Source organism: Eucyclogobius newberryi, unplaced genomic scaffold, assembly GCF_026437365.1.
Source record: "Eucyclogobius newberryi isolate DKJ021-1_F unplaced genomic scaffold, fEucNew1.0.hap1 SCAF_22, whole genome shotgun sequence".
NCBI classification, from domain to species: Eukaryota; Metazoa; Chordata; class Actinopteri; order Gobiiformes; family Gobiidae; genus Eucyclogobius; species Eucyclogobius newberryi.
The window spans coordinates 20,499,827-20,515,250 of NW_027315857.1; the positions used below are offsets into that span (position 1 = coordinate 20,499,827).

Genomic DNA, 15,424 nt, shown 5'->3' on the forward strand with positions numbered 1-15,424 from the left:
AAGTTGTCATTTGACTGGAATGAGGTGTGATGTCACTTCCTGTCATTTTATACAGCTTTTTCAACTTTTTCTCCACAAATACCAACTCGATTGGTGTAAAACTATAATTTATACGTACAACAGGTACAAATACACCAATTAAAGCCAAAATTAGTCATTGTCAAAACCTGTCATACGTCACTTTAAGTTTGATAAGTTCAAGTGAAGCTGTAGCGCAAATATAAAAATGTGTGCTTTAGTGTCCAGATGACAAAGTGTTTACAATGTCATTATATAAAGTATGAAGGTTCGCTGTGACTTGTTTAATACTCTAATAAACTGTGGTGGTTTCAAATGTTGCCAGAGAAATAAAGTGCCACTTGTTCTGTCCAGGTGCTGCTGGCTTTTGCCAACGGCCTGAACCAGTTGTACTTTTACTACGAGACGACGGCGGCCGAGGAACCCAACAACTGCAAAGGCATTCGCTGCGAGAGGCAGAACAACGCCTTCTCCACGTGAGCACTTTTTTTTCAATTTTACACACACAACAAACAACAAACGATCGGCGACTTCTTACGCGACAAAGTAACACGCACTTATTTCATGTACATGTACTGCTTCTTATTCGGATGGCTAATCTTTTACTTTCTTTACTTGAGTAGGCTATTTTGAAACGCTCGTGCTCGTAGGGTGCGTTATGTTTTAGAGGACGGACTAAATGAGCCGGTTTTCACATCGGAGGCCTCAGAATGGTGTTAATGACAAAATAATAGGACTAAATGTCAAGTATAAAAGATGTTTAGTAGTTGGCTGATGACACCATTCTTTCACTGCCTCGTCCAAATTGGCAGCCGTTAAATGTCTGTGAATTTGCCTGGCGTTCTTTTCTTTTCTTTCTTTTTAAAAAATATTTAGTTTGGCCCGAATGCTTTATTAGACAGGAAAGGACAGAGTGAAATGGGGGAATGAGAGAGAGGGGAGGATATGATAAGATAAGATAAGATAATCCTTTATTGTCCCACATGGGGAAATTCCATTGATGCAACGCAGGTAGATACAGAGATAGATACAGAAGAAAAGAACAAATAACTTATAGGAAGTTTGAAAAACACTCCAGTAGAAGATCTCTTATAAAAATCTTAGGATGTCCGCCGGGATAACGTGACGATCTCCGGGTAAGACGACTGTTCTCCGCAGTTTCATGAGTTCCTCCTTTGTGTAAACGCGGTACGGCGCCGGCCGGGGGGGGCGCAGGGGGGCCGGGGGGGCTCGGAGCCAGGGCACATCGCGATGACACGAAAACACTCAATCCAGCCGAACATATGCAGCAAACTGTCGGGAGTCGGGATTCGAACTCACGACACTGCGGAAGGCTGCGTTCTTAAAGTGACGTATGACTTGTTTAATTTTGACTTTATTTGGTGTATTTGTACCTGTTGTACATATAGAGTATAGTTTTACACCAATCGAGCAGGTATTTGTGGAGAAAACATTGAAAAATCTGTAGAAAATAACAGGAAGTGACATCACACCAGGGACACTCATTCCAGTCAAAGTTTATGCCGAATTTACACTCATAAATAAAAAAATTTGACTCTTTGAACATTAATTTAACAAAATAAAGTCGCTCTCATATATTTCTATTTGTCAAATGGAAATAATTGTGACATTCGATGAGTTTTTGCCCAGTGTTTGCTGGGTAATTTCCTAGTGTGATGTCATCAATCACAAACAGGAAGTGAAATTATAAACCTAAAAAGTGAGCTATTCTGTGATAACATTTTTATACTTTTTTAGCAAATTTGAAATATATTTATCTTAACTGCATTTTATTCCAATGAGTCGTCCGACCTGTAGGGGGCGCTTTAAATGCTCCGCGCTGTAGAGGCCTTAGCTTGCCGAGGGAAGAAGCGCCGCCGCCCGCGTTGGTTTCAGATAATGGCGCTATCGACGCTGCATCGCTCGTATCAGAGAAGGAACGATGACGCGGGGAGAGGGAGAGCGACGGCATCAGGGAACTGCTCGGGACGAGGCGGGAAAAATCGATTAGTTTGTAATTGCGGACGACGTAATGACCGGCGGTGGAGGGAGTGAGTTGCACGGTCAGCGCCGTCCCGGTTTAGTCCGTTGATAGTTTTGTGCAAGGCAAACATTAAAAGTTGGTTCACTTAATTTTATTACCTTCATAAAACAGGTTGTATCAGCTGCTCCGGAGAAACAAGCTGTTTTTATTGATTGTTTGTTTGTGTGTGTGTGTGTGTGTGTGTGTGTGTGTCAAGAGGCAAAACAGGCAAATTCTATGGAGCTCCAGACCACTAGGGGGCCCAAGAGAGCAGAGAAAACTACACATTGGATCAGTTTCTTGGCCAGACTAAATCCATTCTTTTACTTGTGCTATTTTAACACTAAGTCAGCTTGAACTTCCTTAAGATTTAATAACAACTTCACGTTTAGACAAGCATTTAATCGTTTTGTGTGTGTTTTTTTTTTCATTGTTGCTTTTAACACACGTTTTATTATATTTTGTTGCTTATGGATTGGCCTCAAGTCCAAGTCCGGTCCCAAGTCTGTGGCCCAGAACCCCAGACCACTCCCAAGTCCTATGCTTTGACTTTCAAGCCCTTTCAATACAGTATAAAAGACACAGACTGAACACAGTGGTAGTATTATGTGTGTATTTATGCTCTGGGGCTGTCAGATGATACACACTCATACCTTCGTGTACAACATAGCATCGCATCTGAGTGTTCGAAGTTATTCCCTTGTTTGTGTGTCAGATTCTGTCAGCGTAGTCGTGTGATCTGGTTGGAGGGCCCCATGTGAGTTTTTGCCCCGGGCCCTAAGACACCTTTGAGCCCCCCCTGAGTGTACTTAGCTCAAGCGCTCCCTGCGTCATCTCCAGGAGCCGGAGGGCGGTAAAACCAAACCCTGCTGCTCCGAGACAGCTTCCCGTCCGCGGTCTGCGTGTGCGCACTGTTGCCGAGAGACGAGGGCAAACCAAACCTGCTCCATGTGGGTCTTTTCCACGCGTTATGCACCTTTGTGTTGTTATTGACCTTTGAACTTGCTCTTGAGCGTCTTTGGAAACCTTGAAAAAATACGTTACTTTATATCTCTGAGGTGAGCTTGCCATGGGGAAAGAAATAAAGCATGCTTGCCCCCGACATGCTAATGCTAATGTAAGCGCGTGGTTGTAATACATGCGTTCGCGGTGACGTCATACATCCGGGACTTCCCCATAGCGGCTATTTTGAAAGGGGCACGCGATATACTAGCAACCAGCACGACTGCATCCTTTTCTACGGCATAATGAGCTACGAATACTTTGATTCTTTAGACGATAACGGCAAACTAAGGTACACGACAAAGCGATAGTTTCTTGGTTTGACAACAGAGCGCAGGTTTTTGGCATTTTGGCCTCATATTTCCTGGATATCGTATGTAGCAGACGTGCGGTTGTGCCCCTTTCAAAATGGCGGACTCGGGTCGCCAGTGTACAAGATCTCGGATGTGCGAACGCATGTATTAGGCAATTTTACTTGTAGAGCGCAATTCGTAAAAAGGGCAATACAAAGTGATTCACACAACAGGGAAAAACATGCATTAAAATCACAAAGACGTGACAGAAATCACAAAACTTTCATTTTTATTCATTCAATTGAACAGTTTTGCTGACGTGAATCATACATTTTGTCCGTGCTTTGTGATCCGCCAGATGGAAGTCGAGTGGACCGCACTGGCAGACGCTCCACACACTCTTTCCCATATTTAGCCATATATTAGCGTAAAAATCTCCATATTTCTACGTCTGACATTACAAAACTGGGGAATTCGGAGCTAAGTATCAAGGCAGTCGATGGTGAGTTCTGCCGTAGGTCAAAAGTTTTAGCTCCCGATGGTTTAAAAGTTTACGAACACGACCAAGAGCAACTGGGACTTTCACTTTGATAAATGAGTAATAAACAAAGATAATTAACATATGAATAAGAGTATTGTTGTGGGGAGCTGCTCATCAGGAGATAGAATAGTATTTGCATTGCACTATAATAATAATAATAACAATAATAATAAATATAGCCGCAAGCGGCAATGATCGGCCCTCGCCACGCCGCCGCCACACCGCCGCCACGCCGCAAGAGGAGGGGGCGCTAACGCGCCCCAATTGTCCTTTTATTACGCCTACTGCTGAATCTGAATCTTCTCCCCTTTGTTTTACCATCAAAAAGCTATTTTATTTTGAATTCTTGGCAAAATGTGCGGCTTTGCCGCACAGACACCGTGACTCTTTGAATGAAAATGTGGATAACTTTTGATGGTCCACACCTGAAGATGAGTCTCACCAAATTTCAGGTTAATAGGGCTGACGCCCTGGGAGGAGTTTGTGAAAGTCTAAAGTGTAAACATGTTCTGGCGATTTCCCCATTGGAATAACATGGAAGGTTTCGGTCATCGTTATGGCAACGCCATAACAATTATGACATGGGTCTCATTGACTTTTTTGATGGGGATGCTAAAATTTAGTTGTGAGTCAAATTTCATATAATTTCGCAAAACTAAACATTTAACCTCCATATAAAATCTGTAGGGGGCGCTGTGGCGCCAAATGAATTTATTTCACTTCAAGTAGGTTTAGGGCAAAGAGTTTAACAACTGATTCTGAAATTCTAGCTACAGTTTGCGGCTTGCCGCACAGAGACCGTGAGAGGTATCAATGTAATTTGGATAACTTTTGATGTCCCACTCCTCAGTAGCATTTTCACCAAATTTCAGCTTTTTAGGGCCAACGCCCTGGGAGGAGTTCGTAAAGGTACGACGTTTGGAAAAACTCCGAAGTCATGTTTAGCCATTTTTGAAGCAATATGGCCGACATTTGGTTGGGCGGACGGCGTTGCCGTAATAATATTTTTTACTTCTCTTGTCACCATCTACCTCTGCGCCAAATTTCATGATTCTACGATCAGATTTTTTTGGGGTCATTTCCCATCTCTCAATGCATTTTTGGTACATTTGGGGGCGCTGACGCGCCAATTTTTTTTATTTTAGAAAAGGGAAATAGCCAGAATGTAGAGAGGCACGATTTTTAGAGGTGTGAACATTTTTGTGACTTTTCGTCAATGTTCACTGGGTGAAAAATAGGGGGGTTGGTCCCGAGAAGAAGAAGAAGAAGAAGAAGAAGAAGAAGAAGAAGAAGAAGAATATTCCGATGCGAAAACAATGTTTCCCATTTTTCAAATATCATAAACTATACATTTTCGGAAAGCGCTCGCGCTTTCCTACCTCATGGTGTGGGTCCCTGGTCACTGACGGGTACTTTCGTTAATTTTGAGTGGGCTCCGCCCACTTTGTGTTTTTGGCCCTCTATACAGTAATAATGTTCAATTTTTGCATTACATGCTTATATGAACGGAACATGCAAGAGATGGGGAACGTATTCGTGAGCTACTTAGCGCAAATGAGTGCTTTATATGGGGATGACGACCGCTTCGCGGTCGTCATCTCAATGTAAAGTGCTCGTTTAGTGCGCACTTTTGCACGGGCTTCGCCCGTTTACAACGGTAATGTTCCATTTTCCTACTACTAATTAGTATGCACGGGGCGTGCATGAGTGAAGGAGTGCGTTAGTGAGTGTTTGGAAGTGGGCGAGCGCTTCGCGCTCGATTTCGTGCGCACTACGTGCGCACTTTCGCAGCCGTGCTTCGCACGGCCTTACGAGATTAATAGGCCTCTCGCCAGCTTGTGGCGCTCGGGCCTAATAATGATAATGGATTCTCCTTTGCAAACACCTTTTTTTAAATTTTGACTTTCTTTTTGATGTTTTATGCTAATGCTAAGGTCAAATTAATGAACAATAACAAAACAAGCAGGTCTAGTCATCATGTTATAGATCAGATCTGTGAAAAGATGAACCGTTGTCACTCCCTCTTTTTTCTTCCTCTGTTTTCCTTTTTATTTTTCTCACTCCCTCTCTTCTCTTTCGCTCAGTCTACTCTCTCCCCCCTTGCTCTTGTCTTTCTCACCGTCTTTCTCTCCTTTCCTCTTCCCTCTCTATTACTTTCTTCTAACCCTTTCTCCCTCTCTCTCTCTCTTTCTCGCTCTTACTTTCCCTCTCTTTATATTTCTTCCTCTCTCTTGTTTACTTTCCTCTTTCATCACCCTCTCTTCCCTTTATCTCTCTTAATTCCTTCTCTCTCTCTGTCACCCCTTCCTCTCACTCCCTCTTTTTTCTTCCTCTGCTTTCCTTCCCTCTCTCACCCAACCTTTCTCCCACTCTCTTTCTTTCCTCTCTCTCCTCTTTCTTTTTCTCACTCCCTCTCTTCTTTCTCGCTCATTCTACTCTCTCCCCTTTGCTCTCCCTCTTGTCTTTCTCGTCATCTTCCCTCTCCATTTCTTTCTTCTAAAGTAAAGTTACGCGGTGCATCTTCAAGTGTCTCGGTGTTGCAGCTTCTGTTTTATTGACACTCAGAAAAGGACGTGTCGGTTTTGATCGCGCTTTATCGTCTTTGCTCCATAAATTGGAGAGAAACTTTGAGAAGGAAAACGATCAGAGCGACAAATCTCCCGTGAAGTTCATATCATTTATTTATTTATTTATTCATTCATTCATGCATTTTTCAGTTTGTGTTCGAGTCGGGTCAGACGACTGGGCCAACGCGGCTCTAAGAGTTTAAGACTCTTTTATTGAGTTGTTTTATCACACGTTTGTCCTCGTTTGGTCTCGTTTATCGCCCAGTTTAGTCTCGATGTGGAACTTGTTTGGTCCCATTACATTCTTGGGTCAGTTCTGGTCTGGTTCAGTCAAGTTTAGAATATTATAATCCAAATTTGTGCTTTGTTTAAGGCGTTAATTTGGAACGAATCCGTAAAGAAACTCATTGAAAATCAACTCCTGTTTATCTGCCTTGTTGTTGTTTTTTGGTTTGTTTTGTTGCCTTTCGACATCTTAACTATAATTGGCGTAATTTTTGGCACACGTTCGAAAAATCCACTTTAATTAAGAGAGAGAACATTGAATTTTGTGCCAGTTTTTCTTTCTTTCAAGTCGTTTTGTCTGCAAATTACGGAGACGTTGGATCGGGAAAACCGAACTCCCGATCTTCCGCTCATGGTCGGCGATCACGAGCTGGAGGAATCTCGACCGTCTCGCTGTGAGGCCGGAGTGCTAACCTCGACGTGCCCTTTGTTTGAACGTAGATTTTGTGCCCCGCATTTTGCTAATTTCTTAATTCTCCAACAACAGCAACAACAACAACAGCATCTTGCCGTTCTCTCGATTTCTCGTGTTCCGTTTCCTTGTCGCTGGCTCCTCTCTCGTTCCTCTGCACTTCATAGTCTCTTAGCACTTTTCTAATGTGGCAGCTCATTCACACCTCTTTCTCTCCTTCTCTCTCTCTTTCTCTCCTTCTCTCTCTCTCTCACCCCTTCCTCTCACTCCCTCTTTTTTCTGTGTCTGCTTTCCTTTTTGTTTTCTTAACTCCCTCTCCTCTCTTTCGCTCATTCTACTCTCTCCCCCTTGCTCTGCCTCTTGTCTTTCTCATTGTTTTTCTCTCCTTTCCTCTTTCCTCTCTCTCTCTTTCTCTCTCTCGCTCATTCTCCCTCGCTCCTCTCTTTATATTCCTTCCTCTCTCTTATTTCCTCACCCTCTCTTCCCCTTTTCTCTTAATTCCCTCTCTTTCTCTCCTCTCTCTCTGTCACCACTTCCTCTCACTCCCTCTTTTTTCTTCCTTTACTTTCCTTCCCTCTCTCACCCAATCGTTCTCCCACTCTTTGTTTCCTTTCTCTCCTCTTTCTTTTTCGTCTCTCCCTCCCCCTTGTTCTCCCTCTTGTCTCTCTCACCGTCTTTCTTTCCTTTCCTCTTCCTTCTCTGTTACTTCTCTTACTTTCCAGCTCCCTCTTTATATTCCTCCCTCTCTTATTTCCTTTCCTCCTTCCATTTTCTCTCTCTCTCTCTCTCTCTCTCTCCCACACTAGAGACAAATGTGTAAAGTCTCGTACACAAATGCTTTGGTCCTTTCACCTCCGTTCGCACTCTCTTCACACTCCGTCCCGATCATTCCTCTGCTGCGCTAAACACGTTGTTATTATTAAGGAAAGACAGACGTTTAATGCCGTACTGTGAAACATTTCGAGCAAAATCCAGGGACCCTTCACTAGCCCAGGGCCCCTTCACTAGCCCGGGGCCCCTTCACCAGCCCGGGGGCCCCTTCACTAGCCCAGGGCCCCTTCACTAGCCCAGGGCCCCTTCACCAGCCCGGGTTCTGTCCGGAGCTGGAGGAGGGTTGAAGGATGATTTTTGATCATAAGCGGGGATTTCAATATCACAATGGATACTGCTATTGACACAACGGAAAAACGGTCTTCTCCTTGCCGAAAGTCGCTTAAAATGATAGTTTAGTCGATATGTGGAGAACTTTACACCCGAGATGCAAGAGATTATAGTTTTTAACTCGAATATGCGCCGCTCCTTCTCAAGAAATCACATGTTCTTTGTCCCTGAGGCGGTTCACATTGCGATTAAAATGTGACTCAAATCGGTTTTCATGTGCGAACAGGAGAAGAAACCAAAGGAATTGTGCTGTTGTCGCATTATGAGACTGAAAAGAGGAAGCACTGTTTAGTCAGTCGATTGTCGTCTTTATCTTTTGTCTTCAAGAGGCAAATAATTTGTCTTTGTCACACCATTTCAGTGAAAAACACTTTGTGGCTTTGCTCTTGTTTCTCTGGCAGGCATTTGAAAGGTTTATCTGTATCATTCCTGGCTTTAAAAATAAGAATAAAAATGGCGCCTGTTTAATTCGGGAGCAGAAGTCCAGATAAATGTGATCTGGCTCCGACTGCGGTCGCTCTGCAAACGATCGGAATCACATTTTGAACCACATGTGAAAATAGTCGCATTTGAAAAAAAATAATAATAATAATCTGATTCGGGCTGTTCACAATGTTATGGAAAAAAATCACATCTTGGTCATATTTGAGGGGAAAATATCAGATGTGACCTGCAGAGCGACCGTTGCCTTAGATACGAGCTGGAAATGTGGGACAAGCTCAAATTTAACAAAGTATAACACAAGATCATGCTTCAAACTGACCTGAATATTTAATAAATGATGGAAACAATGGAAAGCAATGAACATAAAATGGCAATCCAAGAATATATCTACACTTTTGTTTTTTTTAACTCCGTATAAATCAACACCTGACATTCCCCTGAAGTGGGAAACATTAAAGGAGAACTTATTCAAATGACAAGAATAATTATCATGTGTTTGTCCAAAATATGATCAGCTGATTTGGGCTAAACTGTGAGAGGAAGCTGAGGACGGAGATATTTCATAACTTGACTTATGTATATATAACTTAAAGCTCTTTTAGTAGAAAATATAGAGCGTTTTGTTTTGCTTGTCAAAGTCAAACTAATAAGACAAATATCTGAGGTTTATATTTCAGCAGACGAGTTAGCGATAGGTCAAGTTAAAAAGAAAATCACTTTTACTTGTTTTTGTGAATGAATGAACACGCATCATAATCTGCTTTGCCAAAATATATAAATATGACTCTTTAAGGAGATTTTTCTGACTTAAATGGTCGGTACCCAATTTGTCCATGTTGTAAAGCAGCTCTTAGGATCAAAATGAGACAGCTGTGTGCCTTTTATCGTCCGAGAACCAGGAAGTAAGATGTTAGCATGCTTGCTGTCGTTACCGTGACAGCAGAACTCCGCTCCTCTTCTCTCTCTCTCTTTACCCATCAACTCTTGTTCTCTCCCCTCCTCTCTCTCACCTTATCACCTCCTATCGTCTCTCTCTCTCTCCTCTGTCTCTCATCTTTCTTTCACGTTCTCTCCCAACCCTCTCTATCACTCTCTTCATATCCCCTGCTCCTCTGTGTTTCTCCCTCCCTCTCTTTTCGCTCTCTCATCCCTCTCTCTCTCTCCCCCCTCCCTCTTTATTCTTTACATCTCGCTCCCACTCTCTTTCTCTCATGCCCCCATCTCTCTTCTGTCTCTTGTCTTTCTTTTACTTTCTCTCCCTAATGTCTCTTATCTCTCTCCTCCCTACACCCCCCCGCTCTTCTATTCCTCCCTCCCTCTCTTTCTGCTCTCTCAATTCTCTCTCTCTCCCCTTATTCACCCTCTCTCTCCTCGTTTCCCTGTTCTCTCTCTCCCCCCTCTCTCTTTATCCTCTACATCTCTCTCTCTCTCGCCCCTTATTCACCCTCTCCTCGTTTCCTCGCCCTTTCTCTCCCCCCTCTCTCTTTATCCTCTACATCTCTCTCTCTCTCCCCTTATTCACCCTGTCCCCCCCTCTCTCTCTCTCTCTCTCTCCCCTTATTCACCCTCTCCTCGTTTCCCCGCCCTTTCTCTCCCCCCTCTCTCTTTATCCTCTACATCTCTCTCTCTCTCCCCTTATTCACCGTTTCCCCCCCTCTCCCTCTCTCTCTCTTTGCTCCCCTTATTCCCCCTCTCTCTCTCCTCGTTTCCCCGCTCTCTCTCCCCGCCCCTCTCTCTTTATCCTCTACATCTCTCCCTCACTCTCTCGCGCTCCCTTTCTCTCGTTTGCGGTGGCGCTGCAGCGGCGGTGGCCCATTGTTCCTTTATCAAACTCATTGAATAACGAGAGCTGTGACCGAGGCTGGCACAGGAACATCAGAGCGACAGACGAGAACGACAGACGAAAGCGACAGACGAAAGCGACAGACGAGAGCGACAGACGAGAGCGACACACAAAGACGGGGATTTCAGGCCGTCAGAACAGACACATTTCACCCTCAGATTCAAAACCTAAAGCCTTTCCAGTGGATTTAGGCAAAGCACGGGATATTTAAAGATTATATTTGATGAAAGCATTAAATCCAGACACAGAACTGGTCATTATCACACTTTTATGTCAATGTAAAGCCAGGGTTTGGAGAATTGTGATGTCAAATGTTGTCATAGTTTGAATTAGGGATAAGTATCTTAAGTATCTCTTTTTATTTTTGGGAGTATGAAAATATTATGTCAATCCAATAGAATGTGTTTAAAAAAAAAATATTAATTGAGGTGTAATTAATCTGAAATTACTGTAAAATGAATCACAAAAGTGCATAACTTAAAAAAACACATTTAATTAAATGTGCTCTTTTGTAGCATTTTTAACTATAAATAATATAAATAATATTTTAATAACATTGGCAATATTATCTAAATTTAAATATTTTGCCCAACTCTGGTTTCATTAATGCATAATTACATATTACATTGTTGTTGTTTTTTTCATAATCAAGCATCACAAACTTATACATCAATTAGGGATAAATATCTAAATATCTCTTTTCATTTTTGGGAGTATCATGATATCATGTCAATCCAACAGAAATGCGTTGAAAAATGTGATTGTTGAGGTGTAATTATCAGACAAATGCGAAATTACTGTAAAATTAAGTGCACAACTTAAATTGAATCAGCTTTTTTGTAGCATTTTTAACTAGAAATGATATACTTGATGGTATTAAAATATGCTACAGTTGAATATTTTAATAACATTTGCATTTAAATTTCAATATTTTGCCCAACTCTGGTTTCATTTATGCTCAATTATTTATTTTTTTACATAATCAAGCAGCCTTAACGTAAACGCCTGGTCTTTCTGTGTCACAGGTTGTTTGAGACCCTTCAGTCCCTGTTCTGGTCCATCTTCGGCCTCTTGAACCTCTACGTGACGAACGTCCGGGCGAGACACGAGTTCACCGAGTTCGTGGGCGCAACCATGTTCGGCACGTACAACATCATCTCGCTCGTGGTGCTGCTCAACATGCTGATCGCCATGATGAACAACTCCTACCAACTCATCGCTGTAAGACGCCGCTCGCACTTAGCCAATGTGGGACTGAACCGGACCCAAACCGGGACTAGGACTTGACCAAATGTAGTCTACATCAGGACTCAAATGGGGTTTTGATTTTCCTGTTATATGTGCCATTTTGAGGACATTCAAAAGACAGATGTAATATATTTAGTTTTGAACTTCTATGGCATCAGTCTTATATTTGAATTGCTCTGAGAACAAATAGATGGGACATAATTATACTAAAACACAGTGGTTTGAATCAAGCCAATTAACACAATATTTAGAACATTCTGAGTATCACAAACCAGGTAAAACAACATTATTCTAGGTCCAAATTAGGGCTAAACCAGCTCTAAAATAGAACTATACTTTTGCTATACTAATTCTAAACAAGGACTAACCCAAAGTTTTTTAAATTCTGTAATTATTTGAAAGGAGATCGCTATAAGCTTAAAAATATTAGCCCAAATACAGGTGAAATGGCCATCAGACGGAGCAGAGTCAAGTTCTGTAGTAATGTTTCAAATAAAATCATAGAAAACAATGCAAAAAAAGGCAATTTCACTATTAAAAACTAAAAGTTAATCATAAAGAATAAAGACTGGTTTGGCTTTTGGATTGGTCATTGCTTCTTTGCGTATGACTGGATAGTTGAAGTAGTTGAAGTCATTTCTCTTGTTGTCATCAGGACCACGCCGACATCGAGTGGAAGTTTGCGCGTACAAAGCTGTGGATGAGCTACTTTGACGAAGGCGGGACGCTGCCTCCTCCCTTCAACATCGTGCCCAGCCCAAAGTCGGTGTGGTACCTGCTCATGTGGCTCCACACACGGCTCTGTGTGCGCGGACAGCCGCCCGGAGAGGACTCCCACAAGTGCGAGAACCTCCGAGAGTTCACGGTGAGACGGCGGGATTTCCGGCTGGGAAAAAGTATGGGGGAGCTGTCCGTGGTGCTGAAATATCAGATTTAAAACTACAGGCAAAAAAAAACATGTTTGATGTTTTGGTCAGTTTGCTCTCGACATATAAGCTTTCACCTGGAAACAACAAAATAACACATTCTGAGTTTATAATGTATTATTAATTAGTTTAAATAACTCCCATAGATACATAAAGATCAGTCCTTAAAGTAGCACCTACAAACACCAAACTTTACAATCTTGTACGTTTGACAGATGGTACAGAATTATTTGTTCTGGCTAATTCCAAGCCGGGTTTTTAAAAGTTCAAACTGAGATAAAATGAGATTTTCAAAAAACATTTCTTTGTATTTATTACCTCAAAAAAATTAGGCAAGAAATTAAACTGGGCTCAATCTGTTTTTCAGATTTATTTCCCAAATGTGCTATTTCTTTCCCCATTTTTCCACATTCCGTGCCTCATTTATGTGGGAAAATGTTACATGATGAAAAATATGTTCTATTTTTCTAAGTAAACTACAGAAAAAGTTTCAAATTGATGCATCTAAGTTTAAGACTTGTTCCTATTCCCCTGCAGCAGCCTGAGCAGAGACTTGCCATTGAAGCATTCCTCTTGTTATGGCCTTCTTGACAAGTAAATCGAGAGCTTTACCTTTGGCTCAACTCCCTCTTCACTGTAACTGTCCAGTTTAGCGACCACACGACGCACACGCTGCACTGATCGTCCTTCATCCTCGTGCTCCATCTTTCCCTCACATCGAACACGAGCGCGATACACTTGAGCTTCTCCTCTCAGATTAGATGCATTGAATATTATCTTGGCAGGAGACGACGTTACATGCCAATTCTGAAACGCTTTGAAGGAACGGACATCATAAGTTAGTAACAATACAGACACTTGATCTGTACGTCACCGGCAGCCATCTTGGTTCTAGTCCTAATGTAAACAAATGTAAATGCCAAAGGAAATCTGCATAAACTACTCAAATATCAGAGCAGTCTTTAGTGTCAGATGCGGTGCCGACATTCATACAACTAAGCTTACAAAATTGCAGCTGCATTAAAAAAAAAAAAAAAAATTGCTTTGTTGTAGTCAGTTATGCTTAAAATGCTAGCCAATGGGCAATTCGCATTCAGGCTAAACATAATGGACACTAATTAATACAGCAGAAATATGTCCTGCAAGTGTCTGAAACATTCACTGTGCATAGTTATGGCGCTGCACCCGCTATTTGTTAGATTTGTATTTAATTTTAAGCTTTGAGCGCACACTTTGATGAAGGTTTTTGCCAGTTACAAGACCATTTGAAGTGGAAAAGATGCTCAAAAGCCCCAATATTTCTGGGACGTTAATTGGCAAAAACCGACACCTTTTGGGCAACATCAGTGAACAATTTTGCCTTGCAGTAATAGGCAAAGCACAAAGAGGAAACTCATATCACTTCCCATACACACAATATGTCTCTTTTATTGACATGTGACGCTCGTTTGCATGAATCCATACAAAATATAACGATAAAATACATGTGAACTACGAATAAAACACTCGGATAGAACGTTTTCTGGTCTTGCTTTGGTATTCTCTGATGACAGGATTTATTGTCTAAAAACGTCCAGGTCGAGGTGGTCATAGAAGTCTAAACAAGGCACAATCAACCCCAAGGAAACAGGACATTTAGTTAAAAAATAGATTTGAATGATTGCAGCATTTGTGATTCGCTCATTACGACCACCGAAACTGACTCGTGATTCACCATTTTTGTGCTCAAATTAAACATCTTTCCCATTCGAAACTTAACAACCCATTTGCCAGTCCAGTCATTCCCCGCGAAAACGTTACAAACAGAGGAGTCCGTTTGGGTCCGTGTCACGGCTGGGACCGGAATCCACTCAGCTGGAGGCTAAACGACATCTGCTGGTCTCTGCCAAACCGGTCCCTCAAGTCCAACCGCGGCGTTTACATGTCGACTGTGACACGAGGAGGGTTTATCTGCACGGGACGGAGCGGGCAGGACCGCGAGGGGGAAACATGCAGCGAGATCGTTTTCCTCGTACTGATCCTGAATATTGACATTGACACGCATGACAAATACAAATGGTTTTCAATTTGAATTTCCTTCGACACAAACAACACAGGTGTTTAATTATCACACAAAAACACCCAAAAATAGTTAAATTTCTTCGTCTAAACACCACAGACGTTTAAATTCAGCACAAAAACACAAAAACAATTTTACATTTCTTCGCCTAAACAACACAGACGTTTAAATACAGCAAAAAAACATAAGAAATAGTTACATTTCTTTGTCTAAACAACCCAGGTGTTTAATTATCACACAAAAACACAAAAAAATAGTTAAATTTCTTCGTCTAAACAACACAGACATTTAATTACAGCACAACATTTTTTTAACATTTCTTCCTCTAAAATGCTGATTGTTGAGAATTACAAGTTACTGAATCTTGATGGATCGATTAATTGTGCAAACCTAGTACGCTGTAGGTCGTAGTACACGTTATAGTATTGGGTGTAGTACAAGTTAATAAGACATGTACAGTCCGTCACGTCTCGACTCAAGCAGAACCGTACAATCGGATTCGTTCATTTCAGCGGCACGTGTGAAACGGAGGAGCTCATCGGTCAATGACAATTCGGCAGAAGCATTCGGCGTTTTCCAAGCAGCCACGCTTGTTTTGATAC

The 15,424-nt window shown here is 41.9% G+C and overlaps 1 protein-coding gene across 1 annotated transcript in view; it reads left to right on the top strand.

Moving 5' to 3' along the window:
- Window positions 1-15,424, top strand: part of trpc5a (transient receptor potential cation channel, subfamily C, member 5a) — a 77,840-nt gene that overhangs the window by 52,460 nt on the left and 9,956 nt on the right. The window contains exons 12-14 of the mRNA XM_072459114.1: window positions 373-494; window positions 11,615-11,810; window positions 12,493-12,702. Coding sequence (XP_072315215.1) covers window positions 373-494; window positions 11,615-11,810; window positions 12,493-12,702 — 528 coding nt within the window. The remainder of the gene's footprint in view (window positions 1-372; window positions 495-11,614; window positions 11,811-12,492; window positions 12,703-15,424) is intronic.